This window comes from Gordionus sp. m RMFG-2023, chromosome 3 (genome assembly GCF_954871325.1).
Source record: "Gordionus sp. m RMFG-2023 chromosome 3, tfGorSpeb1-WG-v2, whole genome shotgun sequence".
Lineage (NCBI taxonomy): Eukaryota > Metazoa > Nematomorpha > Gordioida > Chordodea > Parachordodidae > Gordionus > Gordionus sp. m RMFG-2023.
Window position 1 is genome coordinate 46,458,995 of NC_088777.1, and position 23,831 is coordinate 46,482,825.

Here is a 23,831-nt window from a genome sequence, read left to right on the forward strand (position 1 = left end):
CATCTTCAAATTCAGGCCTAATCCGGTTTAAAAATACATTATACTTATTTTTAATTTCTATAGCTAATGGCGATTTAAAATATACTAAAAAAAACCGAGCTTAGGGCAGGGCCTGATGGTCTCTGATATTTTCGATGAGCCGATTTTTAAAAACGACAAACTCAATATTTTATCCAAAAAAAATATTATGCAAATGTGAAATTTTGCTCATAGATAACACAAAGGTTCGGATAATCTATTAACGAAATCTCGAGGCTTAAGGCAATATTTCTTCTGGCGGAAATATTGAGTTAGTCATTTTTAAAATTCGGCTCAAGTCAAATCGAGCCATTTTAACAACACCAATCCTATTTCTCCACAAAAAAAAACATAAAATTATATTTACTTAAATCAATATTTCTCAAATTCTATCATATTTAAGCAAAATTTTATTTGTCATAATAAAATGAACGTAATATAATTATCACAATTATTTTTTAGAATATATAAACAAATCATCGGCATAATAAGTTATCACTGGGTAATACACATATTTTTTGGCGAAATAATATTAATAATAAATATAAGTATTAAAAAGTCTTTTAATATAAATCTATAAAAAAAATTTGTATAAAAAACTAAAATTTTGGCTTACATTTAAAAAATAAATAAATAATGATAATAGATAAAATATTAATTTTAAAAAATTGATTAAGAAGGAATGAATGCATTAAAAAAAACAAAAATATGGGAACAATGCTAATAATATTTTGTATCACAATATATCAGGAAGAGGTGAGCCCCATGCTAAAACCAATCCCTGGCCCGATTCCAGCCATGGGCCTTTGTAGACATCCACATTATTATCGATATTATTCAGAGAAGTGCTTAAATTTCTTTTTGTCGTTAAACCATGATCTAACTCGATATCCTTCTCTGTTTTTTCACCAAGTTGCCCAGCCGGTTTTTTATCCTTTAAAGTTTCGATCATCTTGATATCTTTGCCCTTAAAATTTTTGGTTTGGATACTTTGAGTCGATTGAAACATATTTATTTGATTTCCGATTGAAATAGCACCATTAGAATGATTGTTGGGAGTTGTGAGTAAAACTTTTAAAGGTTTGCCGAACGGAGTTAAACCACTCGGATGTGCTTCTAGTGGATAGTAGTCTGGTTCCCGACCCAGATTAAGAATAATAAAATATCTATAAATTTCGATTTATTTTTAAATAAAATAAAGAATCGAATTAAATTTTTTTTAGAGTTTTTCCTGACTTAAATTATGATCACAAAATAGCAATTTTAAAAATTCTTTCGAGTAAAAAAAAAATAAACGTGAATTATTTTATGATCCTTCGATTGCTTGAATAAAAAGTTTATTCTTCATCCTTTAACCCTGCATTCACAGTTAGCGCGAATTCGCGGCGAAGTATACATAAATCAAGGTAAAATTACTATATTTTATATTAGAAATCTGCAAAAATAGGCCCGGTCCGTACCCGGCCCAAAGCTAAGTTTTTTTTAAAAAAATCGGGTTCTAGTTGGGTCGGGCCTAATATTTTTTAAAAAAAATTCGGGCCGGGTCAGACCTTGGAAATTTTATTTAAATATATAAAAAATTTCAATTTTATGTTGAACTTTTTATGTGAAATAAAAATATTTGATTTTATTTGTAAAAACTAGACGCCATATAACATATAAATTTTTTTTGAGTAATTATAAAAATTAATTTCTATATTTAAATAAATTCGGGCTGGGCCGGTTATTCTTTTTTAAAAAAAATCGGACTCGGGCCGGGCCGGCAAAACTTTTTTAAAAAAATTTGGAGCCGGGCCTGGCTTGAAAAATTAGACCGATGCAGATCACTATTTTATATCATATTTTGCATACTTCGCCGCGAATTTGCGCTAACTGTGAATGCAGGGTAACTCATATGTTCTAATAAAATGACTGATAATCGTCAATTAGCCGAGACTTTTTTTATTGGTTTAAATTTAAAAATGGCTCTAAAAGTATTTGAAGTTGATGAATTTACGAGATAAATTTAAAATGGTCTTCGGTGTTTTCGAAGTAGACCATATGGAAAATAATTTGCAATCAAAATATGTAAATAAATATATATAAACCTTAACCTGTATCTAACCTAAAGGGTATTTTCATATTATACGTTCTTTTTTTTAAAAAAAAAATACATAATTGTGTAATTTGACTCTAGTGTTTCAAAGTAAAAAAAATGCGTTTGTCCACCTTATGACCTAAATAAAATCAAAAAAATAATATTAAATAATTTTATATGGTAATAGTTACCCTTTGTCCCCTTCCGCATTTTTCCGAACGAATGAGAAAATATTTTTAGTTATAGCACCATAACTAATATAGATATTTCTGAATTCCTTTTCTCTTCTCAATTTGACTAGGGTCCTAAATATGTTCAGATGTGACATTTTATCATCTTTCTCGGTCTATAATAAAATACCATTTTTTTTAGTATCTAATAGTAACTAACCCGTCAAAGAATGAAGGGTAAATCAGAAATTTCCCCTTTATGAGTGCATCCAAAATTTAAAATATGTTATTGAGTATATATATTTAATACAGACAAATATGAACAAATAATTGGAATATATGTGTAGACATACTATCTACAATATATCAATTTTCATAATATCTCAAAAAAAATTGTCATAATAGGCACAATAAAAAATCAATCAAGCTAGATGTGGGTTTTACATACCTAGGATTAAAATGTTTAGATCATAAACTATGAAATAAAATGTAGTTGAAAAAATTTTTCAAATGTTAGAATTTTTTTTTATAGATATCATTAATAAATAAATATCTTTAAAATAGTAAATTTACAAATAAATTGCAAATATTTGTTCATAGTATGTACTACTTTCATTGACATATTTTATCACAAAAAGGGAATTCCGAATCAATCATCTCTCATCAATTATTAAGATAAATATCTAATTACCTCAAAAAAAATATATATACCCGATGTTCCCAATAGCAAATAAAGGAGAAATTACTGATTCATTCGTTATTCTTGATAATCTATCTGTTAATAAATATAACCCGTATCTCGCAGTAGTAGAAAGATAACAGAAAAAAGGGGTGCGGATGATATTAAAGAGATATACAGGGTAATAAAGATGTATGGACAAAGATTCAACCCGATATAAAATGTTCCGTGAATAAATACGGGTAGAAGAAACAATAGAAAAAAGAATTAAGTATTTTGGAATTGGTTTTTAGTAGTGCTGAATACTAGCGAATTTTTTAAAAAACAACGAAATCAAGATTTTCGCCAAAAAAAAAATCTAGGCGTTGAGATTTCCAATCTCGGGGCTTAGAGGTAACAAGATTTTAGCTTAAATTTTGATTTTTTATTTTAAAAAAAAATCGTCGTAAGTATATGGGAATAAAGGTTAGTTGGGTTATACAAAAAATAAGTAATGATAAAAAGAGGAGGGAGGGGGGACACATACGATATCAAAGATGAATGTTGCCTCGCGAATATAGCATTGGAGTTGAGAAAAAAAATAATATAAGATGATAACTTAGAGTTATAAAAAAAAATCCAAAAAATATACCTTAAAACGGAATGTTTTACTAAAAATAATTAATAGTTAAAAATAAATATATCATAATTAAAAAAAAATTAAATTACTTTTATTTATTTTTTTACTGATAATTTACTGGTATCATAATAATTTTTTAATATTAATTATTGAATTTATTGTTAAATTGAGTTAATTTACTTTACGGCTATCACATTAAAGATAGATATATGAATATGATTTATGAAATTAAAAGAATATCGAAAATATTTTTTCTATCTATCTATCTTCTATCTATCTATCTATCTATCTATCTATCTATCTATCTATCATCTATCATCTTTCCTTTCTTTATATATGTGGCGATAAATAAATAATTTAGGCTCAATTAAAAAAGGTTAAAATATATTTATATTTTTTAAAATTAATTTGAAATATTATATAAATGCAAATTGACATGGGGTAATATGGAAATATTTTCAAAAAGAGTTATTAAATTTGATATGGGTATAATATCTTAGGCACTTAATAAATTCTTAATAATTTCCGTAACCAGTTTAATCACTAAAAAAAATTATTTAAATTGATAAACTAATATAAAAAATTTATTTGTAACTTGAAAGTTTTTTTTGACGTAATCAGGGTTAACGGGTAACCAAGGGGAGTTAGATGTGGTAAAGCCTGCGTTCGGAGTGGAATCCCATTGCATTGGAGATCTTTCTGGATCTCTGGTATATAATTTGTATCTTTCCTTCGTAATGATTGAAAAATATAATTATTTTTGGACACTATAAACAAAAGTCGAGAGCGGAGGGGGGGGGGTCCTTTTTTATGGGGCGGAGGAGCCCCCAAGTTTTTTAAAATTTTATTGCGTAAATCGTTTACAAATAAATTTTAAATCGAATCCCAGATAAATATAGGAACCGACTAGAATCTCACTTTCAAAATTTATAAGAACTAAACCATTTAAAGTTTTCGAAAAAATGGTCAACGGAAGTGCAAGTAATTCCCTTTTTTAATCCTCCAACCTTTAAACGTTGATCTAAAGAGCTTAGTTAAATGAATGTTTGATCTCAAAAAACTAAATCTGTATGCAAATATAAGATTAAGGTTCAATTCTAAGAAATTTGATTATTTTAAAATTTCTATTCGTCTATTTAGAATCAATTTCCTCTCATATTTATTAGGTTATAAAGAAAACTGATTAAATTATCTAAATTGGACCATAATAAATATTTTATCGAATGTCCAGTAATATTACACGAGATAATTACGTATAAACTTGAAACAATTATAATTTTTTAGAAATTATAACTTAAGACATTTATCTATTTGAAATTCTAAAACAAAAAAATTTTTATATTTCAAAAGAAAAAAGTAAAAAACGAAACAAATTAATTCAATTTAAAAAAAAAATTCAATAGTTGTTTTTTATTTTACGCTTCTGAAAAAATACTTTTTTGATCCGAGCCTCTCCCAATAAAATATTTTATATATGGTTATTTTACCGGCCCCATATTTAAAGCGAAAGAATCTTGAGTTTGAGTGAAAGGAGGCACGTCAATGTTTGTCATTCCTAACTCGTCTCCATAATAAACGGTCGGAGTACCTGACGTTTGATTTATTATTTAAAAAAAAAAAATTATCAATTACTTTGAGCCAAAATAATTTATTTTATGAGTCTGTTCAACCATTTTTTTTATAATCAAATAAGAAATACAAAGATCCTCAAGATAGCAAGGAACTTTGTGATATAAACATAATTTGTAAAACTTAAAACTTCTCTAACAATGAGATTTGGGGAGTAGCGAAATATATTTTACTGCACTCTGCATGAATTCTCATATTAATAATATGACTAAATAAGAATAACACATTTTTGACGTATAGTAACAAGTATCGTAGAAAAAATATATCACTTTTGACGTATAGTAACAAGTATCGTAGAAGGAATATATAATTTATTTTATTTCAAAACCTTTATTTTTCCTCATAAAAAAAAGAATAATAATAATATTTATAAAACAAAAAAAAAAGTATTATATAATTATTATTTTTTTTATATCTAATAATCAATAATTTTTACTCCAATCAGATGTATACAATCCATCTGATTGACGTTTAATGCGAATATATGTTTTATAACATACTAGGACACACATAACTACCAATATTATAAGCAGAATCAATTGGAAAAAACTCGACACAATCAAAAGAAGCCATAAACATTGACCTTTTTTTAAAAATTGTATACTGCAAATTATAAATGATATTTACAGAAATAACAAAATTTAATTTATAAATTTCTTTTTATTTTGTACAATCGGGGTATTTCCAATTTCTGTATAATAATAACAATAAAGGAACATAATATTATTTGAAATACATAAAATTTCGCTATTAACTATATTAAATCAAAATCATTAAAAATCGTTAAATAAATTCCTATACTCTACTGAGGGTTGTAAGAAACAAAAATCTTTATAAATATAGTAATTTTCAGGGAAGATCCTATTTAAAAAAAATTAAACTTTTCTTAATGATCTGATCCGGTTCGTATTTGGACCAGCGAATTTGTATCCTTTAAAAAAATTATACATTTTACTATTATTTTTCTTTTACCGGGTAATAATAGTATAAGCATGTGGAACACGTCAGTCATATTCTCACCAAATCTGGTCGCGAATCGATGTCGATCGTGATTACTGGTCTGTTAAACCATTAGCGGACATATAAATAAATAAAATTATGTGCTATATATATATGTATAACATAAAGTAATCCATATTTTAGAAGAAAAGCTAAATATTTGTGTTCAAATTAAACAGAGTTGCTAAAACTGGGAAAGTAAGAAAGGCGGTTTAGGATTCAAAAATATTTTTGGCTGTTTTGTTAATTATCACGATTCGATTGCGCGGAATATTTTGACGATACAAATAAAATTTATGTGCTATATAAAATACAATTTCCGGTTAAAGGGACAAAGCGATACATTTAAATGCCACTAATGTTTTTAATGTATGAATAGTCATTTTATTAATAGCCAGGTGCAGAGTGTCCAACAGAACTTATATAATATTCTAATAAACTCAACCTAAAAAAAACTATCCGATTTTTAATAAAACGATTCAAACAGGTTATAATAGGATTTTATTCTATAAATATCAAATAATGTTAAAAAAATGACATAATATATTTTTTAATTGAATCTTCTATAAAATCAATGGAAATAATTTTTTTAAAAAAGACGCATTCTGAGCGTGCCTATATATCCTCGAAATCTTATATAAAACTTGTTATATAATTGATGAACGCGATTATATATAATTAGCACCCTTCCTTTAGATTGAAAAATAATCCAGCCCTCGAAGACATTTTTTTTAATCCTTATTGCAAATGGAAAAAAAATTCCATAATGGATATTAAAAATAACCGTTATTCTTGTATATTAGAGGAAAGAAGAAAATTTGAAAAAACCCGAAAAAAAAATCATTTTATGGATTGAAATATATTCTACCACACCAATAGAAGAACATGATTGGACAAAGTTATATTAGACGATATTTGAATTACAAGCTACTAGAGATCTATAGGAATACCCTGTATAACAATAATATTTACTGCGCTTGAAATTTCATTACAAATTATTTGATCATGAGCCAAAACTTTCTAGAATTTCCTAACCTAAACCTAGAGATCTGTATAATTTTTCATCATAAAACCTAAACCAAACTTATATATCAAAAGGTTCGACACTCTGGTCACCTGTTCCACAACATAAAAATATGTTATAATCGATTTCTCTTCGGGTATTAAGAGAAAAATTAAATTATAAGGGTTCATTCAAACTCAAAAAAATAAATAAAATAAATAGAAGGTTTAAATTTAAAAAAAGGTAAGGCTAAAATATGTAAACCTTTAATTATTATTTAAATTTGAACGTACCACTCTTCAAAGATAAAAAATAAATAAATAGCGTATACTAATTTTTACTCACCACCCAGTTAGGCCAACGTTTACTATAATCGATAATCTGACTAGATCTACTGCTATAATTGGATTTTACATCATTTCCTTTCATTTTTTTTTAAAAAAGAAGAATTTAAGTTATGAATGCTGTCGAGTACTACTATTAAGAATCTATCTTTTTTTTAAAAAAATGTCTCAATAAAACCTTCAGGAGCATGCCTATTAGCAACGGCTACAGACTTAGTTGGCGCAGTCATGTATTTCATCCAGGAGTCGACCAATTTCATGGTACCGAAACCGCCTAGGTGTTTAGCATCGGCTCCCACAAAGTCAAAGTTAAAAGGGAAATCGGCCCCACTTTCATCAAAGTAAACCATTAAATTTTGGGCCTTATCGTAGTCTTCGATCATAATCGCCCTTTAATAAATAAAATATATTTTCTTTGGATTAGTGTATGTCTGTTAGATAATCTAAATTAAGCCCAGCGCAAAAAATGGACCAGAAAATTTAGTAAATTTTTTTTTAAAAAATCATCATTTAATTACATTTATTGCGTATTATTCATAATAAAGTCGAAATTTTTCGTCAAATCTCTAGGTGTAAGGGGGGGGGGGTGTAGTTTATATGGTTCGATTTTTTTACAAACGACCCAATATTATAGCCAAAAAATATTACGAAAACCTGGAGATTTTTTTTCAAAGATGGCAGAAAGGTTTGGACATCTCTTAACGAAATCTCGAGGCGCGCAATATTACTTTAGCGAAAATCTTAATCAAGTCTTTTAACAAAACTACCAGGGTGTTATTATACTATAGAGATTTCACTTAATAGTGCTGGGGACATTTTCGTAACTCCTGATGACTTTTACGAACTCCGCAATCGTGGTTATCGTTTTAGGTTGATGCAGCACGTATATATGCTTCAGGTAATTGAATTCGTCCTTAATCAAATATTATATTTATAATGTAGTACAATGCGAGTTCTAAATACTCAATTTAATATAAATAATACTATCAGACTTTTTTTAAGAGCTATATGTTTAAAAAATAACTCATGTGACAACTACTATAATATATGTGCGCCTTGATTATTGCCTCTGTATAACTATTATAGTAGTTATTTTTGGGAGTTATGTAGGTATCTTTATCATGTAAATAGTCTCTTTTTAAAAAAATAATAATAAGTAACTCATTTTTCTTAGTTAACTATAGTTACTTATGAAATGTAACTTTAATACAACACACGAAGTCTCGGCTACATTTATGACCGTTTTACCAAAAATAATCGAAAAGATCATGAATTTATTGTTTTTATTCCTTTATCCGCAACCTCCCTTTAAACTCTTTTATTCTATATATTTTCCTCCTTTTTCGACTTACTGTCTAATCTCCTTAGATTGAAAGATAGGGAAAACTTTAGATGCCGATATAGAGCCCTCGTCATTAGTGGGTTCATCCAAATATCTTAAATCCTCGTGCAAGTTTGAAACGGCATCTATCCTGAAGCCATCCACACCAAGATCGAGCCAGAATCTTAAAACGTTCTTTTTTAAAAAAATAAAGAGAGAATTGTTAATATGGTTTCTAGCGAATATACCGTAGGGTGGCTATATCTACATAATAATAGAGCATTTTAAACTCGGAATGGAAACCGTAACCAAAAATTCGCATTTAAAAAATCTGCAAAAACTTGTTAAAATTTAAAACCCCCCTATTAAAAGAGTTTGAAATCGAGAACCAGAGCTTACTGAATAGCGCCAAATCCAGTTCCAAACTCTGGGTGAATTTAAAAAAATTTAAATGTGGGCGGCGGGTTAACCCGCCCATTGTAGACTTATAAAAGAAATACTGTAAGAAATAGAATTCTGACTAGTTTTATCTAGCCCAACTCAAAATTGGGAAATATGGATATAAATTATGAATAGAGTAGGGATTAAGTTAAGCGCATAGCAGTGATGATACCTTCATTTCTTCCAAAACTTTAGGATTTTCGTAATTCAAATCTGGCTGTTCCTTCAAAAAGGCGTGGTAGTAAAATTGGCTCCTTTGAGAGTTCCACGTCCAAGCCGAACCACCGAACTGACTGAGCTGTTTATTTATTATTTTTTTGATATTTATAAATAAATATTAAATTTTGCTTCATGTGCATGACTATTGCATAAAAAAAGGATAAGCTTAATTCAAAAATGAACTAAAAATTGAAGAAAAAAAAAATTCAAGTAATCTCTCATAATGTAACTTTGCGTTTAACTCTTTCTCACTTTCTTTCTTTCCTTTTAAATACCTTTTTTAAAATTAAACACCAGTTTTCTTTAAACTATTAGGGTACATCGGACATATTTACTTAAGGTCCCCACCCAAATTAAAATTTTTTCTTTTATTGATCTGATCCTTTAAAAAAAATAATTTGACTCCGATATCCCGAAAAAAAACGGCTAAAGAACCATGTTAGTCAAATTAAAATAATTTTTTTTCAATGACAACGCAAATAAGTATCAGCGTTAAAAGGGGGGTAAAAAATTTACAAGCGAATTAGGTAAAAAAAAACAAAATACGTTATTAAAAATTATGCCAAGGTCCGACTACGACCCGCAATTAAAAATCTGAAAATCAATGTTTTAGCCAAAACCAAATTAGGAAAAGATGCCTTTAACCGGTTAGAAAAATGAGATACCAATAAAGATTTAGATAAAGGAATAATTCAGTTCGGTTCTTCCATAACTAGTTGATAATGTCGATACGGTTTGCATCGAGATTAATGCGAGTTTTTATTATTTATTATTCTTAAGCAACATAGTGGCGATTTGAATGATTCGAAAAACTTATAGCATTTAACCCAATTGTTAGGTGGTCCGATTTTTCCGTCCTTCATCAATTTCCCGTTCTTCCAAACGTAGTAATCCGTGTACGGTTCGATCTCCTGGCAACTCAGGTTAAACCAATTGTGCTCTCTGCTCGTATGGTTGGGAACGAAATCCATTATTATCTTGAAGTCTGACGAATCGTTTTCCAAAAAAAAAATAAATATAGATAACTTATAAAAATCCTTTTTTATTTCCTACGCTATAATATGGATGATAAATTTAAATCGCGTAACCTCTATTATGTGCTTCAGTTACGAGGTCTTTAAAATTGTCGAGGTCGCCAAACAGGGGATCGATATCCACGAAATTGGCTATGTCGTACCCAAAATCTTTCATGGGAGATTTGTAGACGGGTGTCAACCAGATCGCGTCGATTCCAAGGTAGGTAAAATAATCTAATTTCGATATTATACCTAGTGGCAAGTAAACGTAAAAATGTTAAATCAAATTAAGTCACACGTTCACCATTAAAATTTTTTATTTTTTTTAAAAAAGGTGGAGGGGGGGGGGAGGGGGTTATGAAGTTTTAACTTTATATACTATAACAAAATAGGTTTTAAAAGTTAAAAATAATTGGCAAATGAGCTGTGTTAAATCATAAATATAAAAAACAATATTGATATCTTTACCTAGCTTCATTATATAAACAAAATTTCTTCTTAAAAGAGGAGGGAGAGGTTAACTGAAGTTACAACTTTGTGTACTATAACAAAATAGGTTTAAAAATAATAAATTTAAAATAATTGGCAAATGGGCTTTTTTAATTCATAAATATAGCAAACAATATTAATATCTTTAACTGGCTTCATTATATAAACAAAATAGGAATTTTTTTTTTCTCAAAAACTGTGTCCAAAAATATAAAAAAATTCGATTAGCAAAGAAACTTTATCGAAGAATTAAAATTTTAAAACTTCTGAAAGTTATAAAACTTTTCGAATTTTATAAAAAATATTTTGGACATAGCCTAAAAATAGTTTTAAGGTAATAAAATTTGAGATTTAAAAAACAATAAATACAATATCTCAAGAGACCAGTGGAACCGAGCAAGGGTAACCATTCGGGCCCGGTTTAGTTGTTTTATATCTTAATTTGATCATTCTAAGGCTAATTTTTCCGCAGGCAGTTAAAAATTTTGTAATAAATACTGCTTTTTTAATAATGCGCGTATACATTATTGTATCATTTAGGTCAAGAAAATGAGAAATTAACGCGAATAACCATGAATTTTAAGCCAATCCAAACAGAATAAATGACTTATAATTTTAATAATCACGCTAAATGGTCAAAAATTATAAAAATCATGTTTCAAGGATCAATATCGTATAAGATAAATAATAATTTTTAAAATTTGTTTTTAAAAAAACTATAAAATGTTATAAAATAATTTTAATTTTAAAAAAATAAATAAATATATACTATTTGCCTAAAGGCAAAGGACTCGTTTAGAGAAACCGCGATAATGGTTAAGCGATGCGAAACGATAGCATGCTTTCAACATTATATATTTTATCATTTAAGAAAAGGATTAAGATGTAGCGCTATTTTAGCGGTTAGTATAAACGAGGCCTAACCCTCCCATCATAGTTAGCGCGAATTGGTGCTAACTGTAAATATAGGGTAACCCCTCATTCCAAATTAACGCGAATTTGGGGCGGAGAATATAAACATACAGCGTATTTTATATAATTCGCCGCGAATTCGCGTTAATCATGAATGAATGCTATATATATATCAAGAGGTGTTTGTAGCGGCTCGAAAGCGCAATTATAAAAGATAGCAAGGCTAAAAAATCGAGCGTTGTAAAAATATATCCAAATTTTTTGTTATTAATCTTCCTTTTTTTCTTACCAGCGCTGTCTGACAAGGGGAATGAATTAATTGCGTTTTTTAATCTCAAAATCTCAAGGAGGCACCATCTTAGATAACACACCACATAGTCGGTGCCAATTTTATAATTTTCCTTCTTTCTTCCTATTTTAATCATATAAATTTATATTTGGAATCTTAAATGATGCCAATTAAGGCCACATGTGGCAAATGATAGATAATCTTTTAAAAATGATATAGCATTTTTTTTGCCAAGTAAATGATTCTGCTTGAATAAGCATATTATAAATTCTGGAGTTATGCAAACACATCCATTGTAGCAAGTAAATGATTCTGCTTGAATACGCATATTATAAATTCTGGAGTTATGCCAACACATCCAATTTTACGAGCCTATAATTTATTTTAAATATTTTTGATGCATCGTTCACCATTCGTTGCGATGGTTGAATATATCATCATAATTAACAACTCTTTGTTGCATATTTTATTTATTCATTTGATTTTGAAAGCTTGTTCGGTATTCCAAATTGTGTGATCTTTTTTTTAGAGTTGAAAATGACTTTGGGGTTTTCCACTGTCCAGAGATGTGAGTGTTATCGAACTTATTTTTAGTAACTTCCTCAAGGTAAATTTACACTTTCATGAATCATGAACCAATGAATTTCGTTATCCAATCTAAAATGGAGCATTGAAATCGATTCACTCCACGAGGGGTCTATGGAAGTAACCTGCAAGAAAAAAAAAGATGGGGCAGATCAAAAAATGTGAACCTATGCCATGCAATTTCTAACGATAATTGGATTCGTAATCTGCAATAATGCGCCTTTAATTGATACCAAAATATCATTTTGTTAAAAAAATAATAATATTGATCTTGAAATATGTATAAATTGCTGTTCGTTATAATGTAGCGGGCCGGCTCTGCTACCAACCTGCGGAACATTCTTTTTCGGAGTTTCCGGGTCATCTCGAAATTATTTTTAACAAACTCGTAAAATGCAATTTGTTTTCAAATTTTTCGGTTTCAACCCTTAATAATTTTTTTTTTATGAGTAGGGAAACGATATAAATTTGTCAAATTATCAGCTTTAAAAATCTCGGGCCGGCCAGTCAAAATATTGTTAGCGCAATTTGTTTGGCCAGGCCTAAATATCCGGATATAGGTGGAGTCTAGTTTGATTTAATTTCGATATTTAATTGCTACTTACCCTAGTTTAAGCAGATTTTTGAACTGACACACTACAAGTATTTGTTGACATTGTTATTATTCTTATTCTTATTTTTGATTTTGTTTTTTTTCCCTTTTTTATTTTTTAAAAAAAATTCTTTAATTTTTTAGGCTGTTTAACCAAAGCTAAATAGCCAAGGCCAACTAACAGCTGTTTAGTAATGATTCGAATCAAGACACGCACCCATAATATAAAGTGTAATTTTTAAAATAAGCTTATCCAAAATTTATCTGTTTATAAATTTTGAATCATTTTTTTTTTAAATTTCGTATTAATTTTAAAAAAAAAATGTAAAAATTTTAAATTTTATAATTCTCGCCTATGATTTAGCGATTAAGCAGAATTTGCGATTAACGCAAAATTAACTAAACAGTCAAAAATTTTCTTTTAGGGGGATCTGATCTGAATATTACAAAAAAACGGTCCAATTAGCACTATAATATTAAGGTTAATATTACAATTTACTTCTAAATTTATGAAAATGGCAAAAAAAAATGCAAAATCTGCCTTACTCTGCATTAAAATGATAGAATACATTTTCTCTAAAAGAGGTTGGCAGTTTTTATTTGAATTATCAACCCTAAGAGCAACATACTGTTTTTTTATTTGTCCACAAAGGAGTCATTTATATTTTTTTTATTCGCATCATAATTGGGGAATGTTTTAAAATTTTTACATAATTTGACACTTTTTTGGTGTTTTTTAAAATATTCGTTAAAAATAAATCTTTTAAAACTATATAAATAATTTATAAATTTATCAAAATTTGTATTGGGGTTAAATTCAAATTTGCATTGCCTCAAGAAAAATATTATATAATAAATTAGATTTTCATATATTTATAGTCAATAAATAAAATTCATAAATTATTATGCAGGATTAGATGGTACAATATAAAAACCAAGAACTCGAATAAAAAGTGCTTTTAATATGGAAATAAAATGATACTATTCATATAATATTATTAAAATATAAACCTTTTAAATCCCCAACTCCATCTCCATTGCTATCTTTAAAAGATCTTGGATATACTTCATATATTATTGAATGTTTCCACCATTTGTCAGCATCACACGTCTTTTTATGAACTACACTAGTAATGGCATTTGAAAATAAAAATAACCATATTGAAAGGATGGCTATGAGGAGTGCAATACGTGATCTGACCCAAAAAGGTCTTTTACAAAATAAAAGTAACTCATCCTTTTTCATACCAGCATATGGTAAAAGTAAAGGATCAATAGAATTACGATCAGTAATAATATGTGATGATAGTTTCCTCATTTTAATTAAAAAATTTTAAAAATTTTTTTACCTCATTTCTCATTTGCAAAACTCGTTCAAATTTATTTATATATAGGATAAAAGTATAAATAACATATGTTATTTTTGATTTTACTAAAAAGATAAAATCAATGAAAATATAAAAAATGTATAAATACATTTATATGATAAAATAATATAAATTTATTTTTAATAGTTTTACAATAATTCAAGATTTAATTATAAAAGGATATTAATAGATTAAAAGGAGAATTTATTAAAGTTCTTGATTTATACAGAAGCTATTAAACCTCTTAAAAATGGCATTATTACTCCTTTACCCCCCTTCTAAACTTTTCTTCCTAAACCCGTTACAAATTAAATTAGTAAAAAGGGAAATCTTTATCAAAATTAGCAAAATAATAAAATCTATATTTAGCTAAATTCCAAAAGAATAATTAAATCAAACTTTCCTCCCTCAGATCCCCCTTATTTCTATGACGTTCTTGCGTCATACCACTCCTTCCCCTTTGTAGACATGAAATATAATTATGCCTTGACTAGTATGAATAAAATATATATATTAATTTGCATATAATGATAAAAAAATATATCTATGGTGAGAAGATAGATGAAAGATTATAACTTGTTTTTTGTGATAATTTGAAACTAATAAAAAATAAAACAAGATTTGTCAGTTCTCTCGTTATAGGTTGCCCCATCCTGCTAAATGAATTTATCTTGTTGACAAAAGCGACTATATATACCTAAATGATCCGCAAAATAGATAAAATCTTAAAATCGCCACGAAACTATAAAAATCTTAAAATTTGTTTCTTAATTTTATTAATTATTAATTTTATGCTATTTTTGCCGTCAAATCGTTTTTTCTTTCTGAAAAGAATGAAGGATTTGCCTGCGAGTAAGTAAAAAAATATTTTATTATTATTAACTAACTACTTTTTCTCTTTTTACACATGCTATATATATACTATATAAAATTAGAATATATATGATTAACCAAAAAACAAAAAATAAGTTTATGAAAAATAATAAGTAATATAAGTTGAATTTGAATTTAACAAAAAATAAAAGTATTATTTGAATAAATATAATGAATGTACGTTATATAATAAAATATATTACTATTCAATAACCAATATTTTAATTTATTAATTCCTATAATGTAACACTTTCCTTTTTAGCTTTTACCTTTTCGGGTCATAAGTAGGGTTGCCATTCAAAATTTTCAAATTGCGGGATAAATTTAGTATTTTGCACGAGAAATATGGAAATTGCGGTAGAAATAAAAAATTTGCTAAAAAAGGCCAGCAAGATCCCGACCGGGCCAGGATTTTAAATTGATTTAATTATCCGCCTATTATTTTTTATAATTAGTTTATATAAATACAAATTCGATAACTATTTTTCAAAATAAAATTACATCTTGATTTATTAAAATATATTAATTTATAAAAAATAACCAACGATCCTTTTTAAATATAAAAGAATTAAACAAGAAAAAATTTTATAAAAAAAACAAACAATTTTAATTTTACAATGTAAAAAATATATTTTATGCGAATGTCCCGCAAAACATCCGCAATTAGAAATCTACCTTGTGTGTGTGTATAACATTATAGGAATAGGCATTTAATTATCACGTATCACGTTTAAATACATAATAAGGTAATATTGTACTCATTTCAATGATAATTATTTTATTTATTATTGTTCATTCACATTATTATAATCAGTGGAGGAGAGTGTATCTACATCCATTGCAAAATAAAAATATTTTCCAAAAATAAGAAATAATACAGATGCAACTACAGTTGCAGCAATTGTAATCAGTTAACCTGTAACAACATTCACCGAGATACTTATCATTACAATGTGGGTATAATCTTTCACCATAATATTTAACGACTCCAAGATAAATGAAAACTTTACTTGTAGAACAAAAATGAGCAAGGATATCATCAATGTTTTAAAACCTGAGTTCAGGAGGTCAATTCTTGACGATTTGAAAGATGGGCATACATATGCAATTCTAACAGATGCATCTAATAAGGGAAATATTAAAATATTTCTTTTAATCCTTCGCTATTTCAACAAAATTAAGGACGTTTCAAGAAAACTATTAAATTTTTTCTCCTCAAATAGTGAAAAATCCAAAGACATAACTAACCATATAATGGTAAATATAGCAAATTCGGGATTATCAATAAATTGCATGTCAACTTTCTGATCTGAAAATGCCTCAGTTAATGTGGAAAAAAACAAGGGTGTATTTACAGAATTGAGTCAGCACAATGTTGGTTGCGATATGTTCCTTATACCCGCCATCTATAGAATTTTAAAATTATATAAACCTTTAAATATTTCTTAAATAAAGATTATAAAAGCTGTCCTAACATTTTGAAAATTTTTTTCAGTAATGAATGGCAGAGGTATATTTAGGAATGATTCACATGTAGGAAATCTACTACATATTGTTAATGTGTAGCTGCAATCAGAAGTCTTGACAAAGATTCACAAAATTATGCTGCAGATGTGTTAATCTTTACAGTTAAAAATTGACAATAAATTTTATGGCGCCATTGCTAAAACTTAAAATGTTCAAATATTTTAAAAATACCGATAGACATTGATGTCTTGTTTGAGAATATTGTAATCCTCTCTATTTTTGATTTACAATGTAAAAAATATATTTATTTTATGCAAATGTATAAATAAAAAAATATGGAAGATTAAATATAATGTTAATTATATTTTATTTGAGATTTAAATAATGGAATTAAACGTTTACCGTCGTTATTGAGATATTTATAAAATTCCTTGCATGACATATTATAAATTTGTTTAACCATTAGCTCGGCCTCTAATGTTGTTAAAGCAATCCGTTTTCCAAGCAGTCCTCATCAGGCTAAAAATGCGCTCGGATGAGGCATTAGAATGAGGTAAGGAGAAGACATACTCGCATTTTTTTTCCAAGCATGTATTGTTATTACGAAAAAATTCTACCCGTTTCTTCTCTGCTTTTAGACACTTTAACTTTAAGTATTCTGGCGAATCATAAAAAATAGAGAGAATTACAATCTCCTCAAACAAGACATCAATGTCTTTCGGTATTTTTAATATATTTATTAAATTACAAAAACCATCAATTGACGGTTTCTGTTCCAAGGTCATATTTATAAATTTGTAAATAGAGTTATTAAAATCAAATTTTGATTGTAAATATTCTAAAATTGTCTGAATAAAAATATCTGCTTCATTTAAAAATGTATTAATTAGAGTATTATTTGAACATAATATTTTTAGCAATAGCGCCATAAAATTTATTATAAATTTTTAACTTTAGAGATGAACAGTAGCATGATTTTGTGAATTTTTATTAATAAAGAATATTCTGATTGCAACTGAATATTAACTGCATGTAGTAGATTTCCTACATGTGAAACTAATCCCAAATATGCTTTTGCCATTTCATACTTGAAAAAATTTTTCAAAATTTTAGGACAGCTTTTATAATTTTTATTTAAGAAGTATTTTTATAAGGGTTTGTAAAATTTTAAAATTCTATCGATGGCAGGTATTAATGATAACCACCTGATAGGTACATATCGACAACTCACACCATTCCAAGTGAGACCACTCCACCAACCAGGCGCGTACGCAGGAATTTGGTCTGGGGGGGGGATAATAAAATTTTTTAAGAAATATTATTGTTAATTAAAAATACTAAGCATAAATATATTAGGATTAATAACTTTTCTAAGACACAATTTTAAACTAATGTGAATTAAAAAAATTATATATATAAACCGGCATTGAAAAACTATAAAATAAATGTGAATTATAAAATATAAAGTGAATAAACTCACGATATGAATCATTTAAATGACCCAAAATTGAAATTTGAAATTTTTGAGCTTTTAAAATATATAAAGTAAAAAATTTAAATGTTGGAAATATAAATTAATACACAAAAAGTTTCTTAGGGAAAATTGTATGTTTTGAGCTAATTTTTCCATTATCTATCCTTGCTTGGCGTTAAATACCTATGAATATTCAAAAGATCCAAATCATTCAATCTACTTTCCGATGTTGTATTTCAACGGTATGTTTTTCACAGACTTGCAGGCCCGGCCCCCGAGCCGGACCGTATTTTAATTTTTTTATATACCCGGGCCGGGCCTGTAATTTTTTTTTAAAAAAACACCTGGGCTGGGCCTTTAATTTTTTTAGAAAAAGTATCCAGGCCGTTCTTTCTTTCTTTCTTTCTTTCTTTCTTTCTTTCTTTCTTTCTTTCTTTCTTTCTTTCTTTCTTTCTTTCTTTCTTTCTTTCTTTCTTTCTTTCTTTCTTTCTTTCTTTCTTTCTTTCTTTCTTTCTTTCTTTCTTTCTTTCTTTCTTTCTTTCTTTCTTTCTTTCTTTCTTTCTTTCTTTCTTTCTTTCTTTCTTTCTTTCTTTCTTTCTTTCTTTCTTTCTTTCTTTCTTTCTTTCTTTCTTTCTTTCTTTCTTTCTTTCTTTCTTTCTTTCTTTCTTTCTATATATTTTAAAACCAAATATTTAAAATCGCCATTATTAGCTATAAAAATCAAAAATAAATATAATTTATTTTAAAAAAATTCGGGCCGGGCCTGAAAATTTTATTTTCAAATAAGCCGGGCCCGGGCCTGAAAATTTTTTTTAAAAAAAACCCGGGCCGGAAAAAATTTTTAAAAAAAATCTGGGCCGTGTCCTGCATGCAAATAGTACATCTGCAAGGCTCTGTTATTCTTCTTAAAAAGAAAATGTTCTCTCATTAGTTTATTAAAAAGCTGCTAATATATAACCATTTTAATACATTGGGGGTATAATCTAAAATATGTTTGAAATAAAAAGCATCCATAGCATTTTTTGGGACTGTATCAACCATAGTTAATCTTTTAATCATAGTTATTCAGCTAATAAGGCATCATAAGATATTTTAACATCTTTATGATAAAAATCTAACAAATATTTATATTTTTTTTATATTACCATATGAAAAAGGTTGGGAGAGGGGACATTTGTTTTATAATACTCTTCTACTGATCCTATATTAATGTTTTGACGATGAGCTTGCTTGCTGCAAGTAGAGGGGGACAAATATTAAACGCGTATAGCTCTGCTTTTGACTAAACAGTAACATATAATATATGAAATTCTTCAACAACATTAGCTCTAATTTCCTTGAGTTCTAATAAAATGCTCTCCGCTATTGTCATCTTATTAATCAAGTCAATGTTATGTTTAGTATTACATAAAATAGTTGTATAATTAAATAATACATTCTAATGAGCAAATAAATTTGGAATAAGTATTGAATCCAACAATCTTCTTGCTTTTGAGGAAATATTTCTTTCAAGCCCTTGTGATATTTCAGTAATAGCATTAATATTCGGCTCTTCTAACTCCATAAAAGCTGTTACTGCTTGATAGCAAAGACTCGATCTCGTTGGGCAAGCTTGCAATTTATTTCTCCCTGTTGAACAGGGAGTTTCAGAGATAATTATTATTTGACAAGAAATTTAGATAAATATTACGCCACTAAAATTTGAAAATAATAGGTAAATTACGCCAAGGAAAACTTGAAATCGAAATTGATTTATAAAATAACTTAGTAGATGAATGTTAAATAAATGTTATTATATATAGATATATGAGATAGGAATAAATATTAACAAATATAAATTAATATTAACAATAATATTTTTGAAAATATAATCCGGCATCTGTATTTTTTGACTTTGGGGGGATTTGCCCCCCCCCCCCCGCTGCGTACGCCAATGCCACCAACTCTTTTAATTCATTAAAACATCTCATCATAATTATTTCGACATCCACAGATAGTACATTCATTGCCTTCTTGCAAGAATCATGTATAGCTCCGTGAATGTTGAACTACATGATAGGTGTTAACGATTTCCGCAACTGTAGTTGCATCTGTATAATTTATTCTTTTTGGAGAATACTTTTGTATTGCAATCGATGTTGATATACTCCCCTGTACTGACTTATATGAATAAAATGATGTTGATTTATTATTGAATAAAAATAAAACAGGATAGATAAAAATTTACAAACTAGACATGTTTTTCGAATAAATATTTAAAATTTATTTTAAAAATATAAAAATAATCAATTATTGTCTCTCAAAAATTTATGAAAAACGTTAAAATAATTTTAAAAAATTGCGGGAGATATTAAAAAATTGCAGTAGATTTTTGCGGGAGATTAATAATTGCGGTAGTTTTGCGGGAAAGCGACTAAAAAATTGCGAGAGTCTCCCGCTGATGGGGGGAGACATTGTAACCCTGTTCATAAGCCCCTTCAGTAACTCTTTCGATTTTATATTATTCATATGAACCATTTTGTTCAATTTATATTTAGTTACATTGGCTTTAACTTTGTGGGTCCATTATAGTTTTAGACTCTTAAGCTGTTTATCCTGATTTTTGTTTTATTGGGTACTATGTTTAAACTTCCCAGTATATTTGTATTTCTTATCTTATCCATTTTTTGACCCCTGCTATTATTCTCAGCATTCTCATTGTCATTGTTTATAAATTCTCTCGTCTGATTTTATGCTTGCTATATTTCCTATCAGTTAATTGTAATATGAAACTGTTTATCTTCCCTTTTAATTTATAAGGAACTCCTTTGTCAAAGAGCCCGTTTAATAAATTTTTCCATCTCAGCTATCTTTTGTTCATTTTATTTATTATTTCTCTTTCGATTGTCCAATTTTATCTATTATAAAAAAATTAACTAGAAATTTCGCTCATATTTTTTATCAAATTTCTGCTATATTTACCAATTTTATATACTATTGTATAATTTAGAGTTGGGATCATTTATATTTTAAAAAATTTCGCCTATAATTATGGTCAAATTTTGAAATAAACTTTATGATGGTTAAATAATTAAGTGAATTTATTTCTTTTAGCTTAAAATAAGGATTTGCCTATTTAAAAAAATATGGAAGAATTCTTTGAATTCTACCTAAATTTTTAAAAAATCTAGGCAATTTCTATTTTACTTTTTCATTCTAATGTTGCATCAGAAAGAATTTTTATAGTTATTTTTAATGATCATACTTATGAATTACATGAATGGCGGTACTAATTTTCATAAAAACTCGATTATTAAATAAAATACACTCATCAGATAAATATATAGAAACTTGTTTCTAGCTTCTCAATTGACTTAAACATATAATAAATATAGAAATAAAGATTGATAAATTTGTAATTTATGATTAGCATTTAAGCAAAGTATATGAATTTGCAATTACACAAACGGGTTATTTAAGATGATAAAGTTTTTCCTAGGCATAAGGCACCTATTACAGGGACTTAACAATTTAATAAACTGTCCCAAATCTAAAACTTTTTTAAACGAAATTAATTTTTTTAAAAATCTTTATTGATAAATAGATAATTAATATAATTAGGGCTTCGTTCTAACCCGGGAAAGGAAAGGGAAGGTGAAGAAATGAGGAGGGAAATATAAGAGAAAAAGGAAAGTGAAAATAAAATGAATAATGGAAGAAAAAATAAAATGGGAAATAAAAAAGTAAATGAGGAAGAGGGGAAAAAATGGGAAGGAATAGAAAAGGGGAGGGGAAGGGTAGGGAAGAAAAATGGTAGGAAAAGAAATAGGGTAAGGAAAAAAGAAGGGAAGGGAAAAAGAGAGAGTGAGGAGAGAAAAGGAAATGGAAAGAAAAACAAGAAGGAAAAGAAAAGAAATGAAAAAGGAGAGGGGAACGAAAAGGAAAAAAGGAATGAGAAAAGGGGGGGGGGGAAGAAGGGGGAAAAAATGTAAAAGGAGAGAAAAGTGGAAAAAAAGGAAAGGAGAAGGGAATTACAAAGACAAAAAGACACTTCTAAAAAGGAACCAGGTTGAACCATTTGATATCTAGCCTCTTTTATAGACGATTAATAATCAGTTATGACTGATGATCTTGCTATATGACGATGCCAGCAGTAGGGGAAAGGAGGAGTTGGAGTTGATACCCTCTTTCTCATAACCCCCGATAAAAAAATTAACTATAAATTTACTAATATAATTTATCTTTTTAAAGTTAAATATTATATATAGTAATAATATAATTTATATTGTCGAATATTTATTAAATAAACCTAAAAATCTATGAAGATCATAGAATCAGAAGATTCAAAAATATTATGAATAGGGGAAAATCTTTAATGTATTTAGACTTAATTAATTTTTGAATCTTATTTAAAATTCCATATTTAAGATTCAGCCTAAGGCGTGGAATAATTTTCATTTCGCTTATAACTGGTTTTTATTTATTGATTAAAAAATTGGTTGATGAATTAGTAAGTACTAATCAAGCCTTGCTGTGCATTACTAAATTTTCCTTCTTACATGTTGTCAATCTTGGCACTTTATTTTTATTTTGCCAATAATATTTTTCTTTAAACCATCCACCAAACGGGTCGAAGTACTAAAAAGTATAAAATAAACACTAATTATTCACATAATTCTCAGAGATAATACGTTCATATTGTATGATTTTATATTTATGGCGTAATATTGTATATAATTCGTAACGCTTATTTTTTTTGTGACTTGCAAAATTGATTAAAGAATTAATAAGTAAGACGCTAATTATTAACACAAACCAGATAGTTTTAATTCCTATATTCTCCGTTTTGGCATGATGCTACTAATTTTTTATTTTTTAATTAATCCTTTTCCTTTTAAACCATCTACCATATAGAATAAAAATGTTCTAATAAAGCCCTACTTAATGGTTTGGTATAAGTTTCATTTGCTAAAACTTAGCTATCTTATTTTTAAAGTGTGTCGTAATTTTAATTTTATTATAACTCAGTTTCTTTCTCATATTAGATTGAGGATATAAAATTACTAGTAAAGCACTAAATATTAGCGCTATAGTTATTTTTATATTTTCTATTCGTATAATGCCAATTTTTTTTACTTTCCACTGTATATCAAACGGATTAAATTAATTTACAATTGAGGACTGAACATTGATATAATTTGCAGAATAATGATTTCAATCTCTTTTTAATCGCAAGGTTGGCAAAAATTTTGTTACTAGTAATTTTTTA

At 27.6% G+C, this 23,831-nt stretch overlaps 1 protein-coding gene across 1 annotated transcript; it reads right to left on the reverse strand.

Moving 5' to 3' along the window:
* Positions 1 to 484: 484 nt before the first annotated feature.
* LOC135927389 (alpha-glucosidase-like) lies at positions 485 to 14,735 on the reverse strand. The gene is made up of 13 exons (XM_065463353.1): positions 14,414 to 14,735; positions 10,608 to 10,787; positions 10,347 to 10,504; positions 9,473 to 9,598; positions 8,926 to 9,054; positions 8,336 to 8,451; positions 7,717 to 7,928; positions 7,540 to 7,616; positions 6,165 to 6,252; positions 5,051 to 5,151; positions 4,159 to 4,293; positions 2,287 to 2,441; positions 485 to 1,184 (listed from the first exon to the last, which is right to left on the reverse strand). The coding sequence occupies exons 1-13, from the start codon at positions 14,718 to 14,720 to the stop codon at positions 755 to 757; spliced, it is 2,214 nt and encodes a 737-aa protein (XP_065319425.1). The 5' UTR covers positions 14,721 to 14,735; the 3' UTR covers positions 485 to 754.
* Positions 14,736 to 23,831: the final 9,096 nt, after the last annotated feature.

What these genes read in the sequence shown, in the direction of transcription:
- LOC135927389 (XM_065463353.1), bottom strand. Translation starts at nt 14,720, where the DNA reads ATGAGGAAACTATCATCACATATTATTACTGATCGTAATTCTATTGAT. An exon ending in TGGAGTTGGGGATTTAAAAG is followed by an intron (nt 10,788 to 14,413) that starts GTTTATATTTTA and finishes ACTTGCCACTAG; the next exon opens with GTATAATATCGAAATTAGAT. An exon ending in ACGTCAAAAAAAACTTTCAA is followed by an intron (nt 2,442 to 4,158) that starts GTTACAAATAAA and finishes ATTTTATTATAG; the next exon opens with ACCGAGAAAGATGATAAAAT.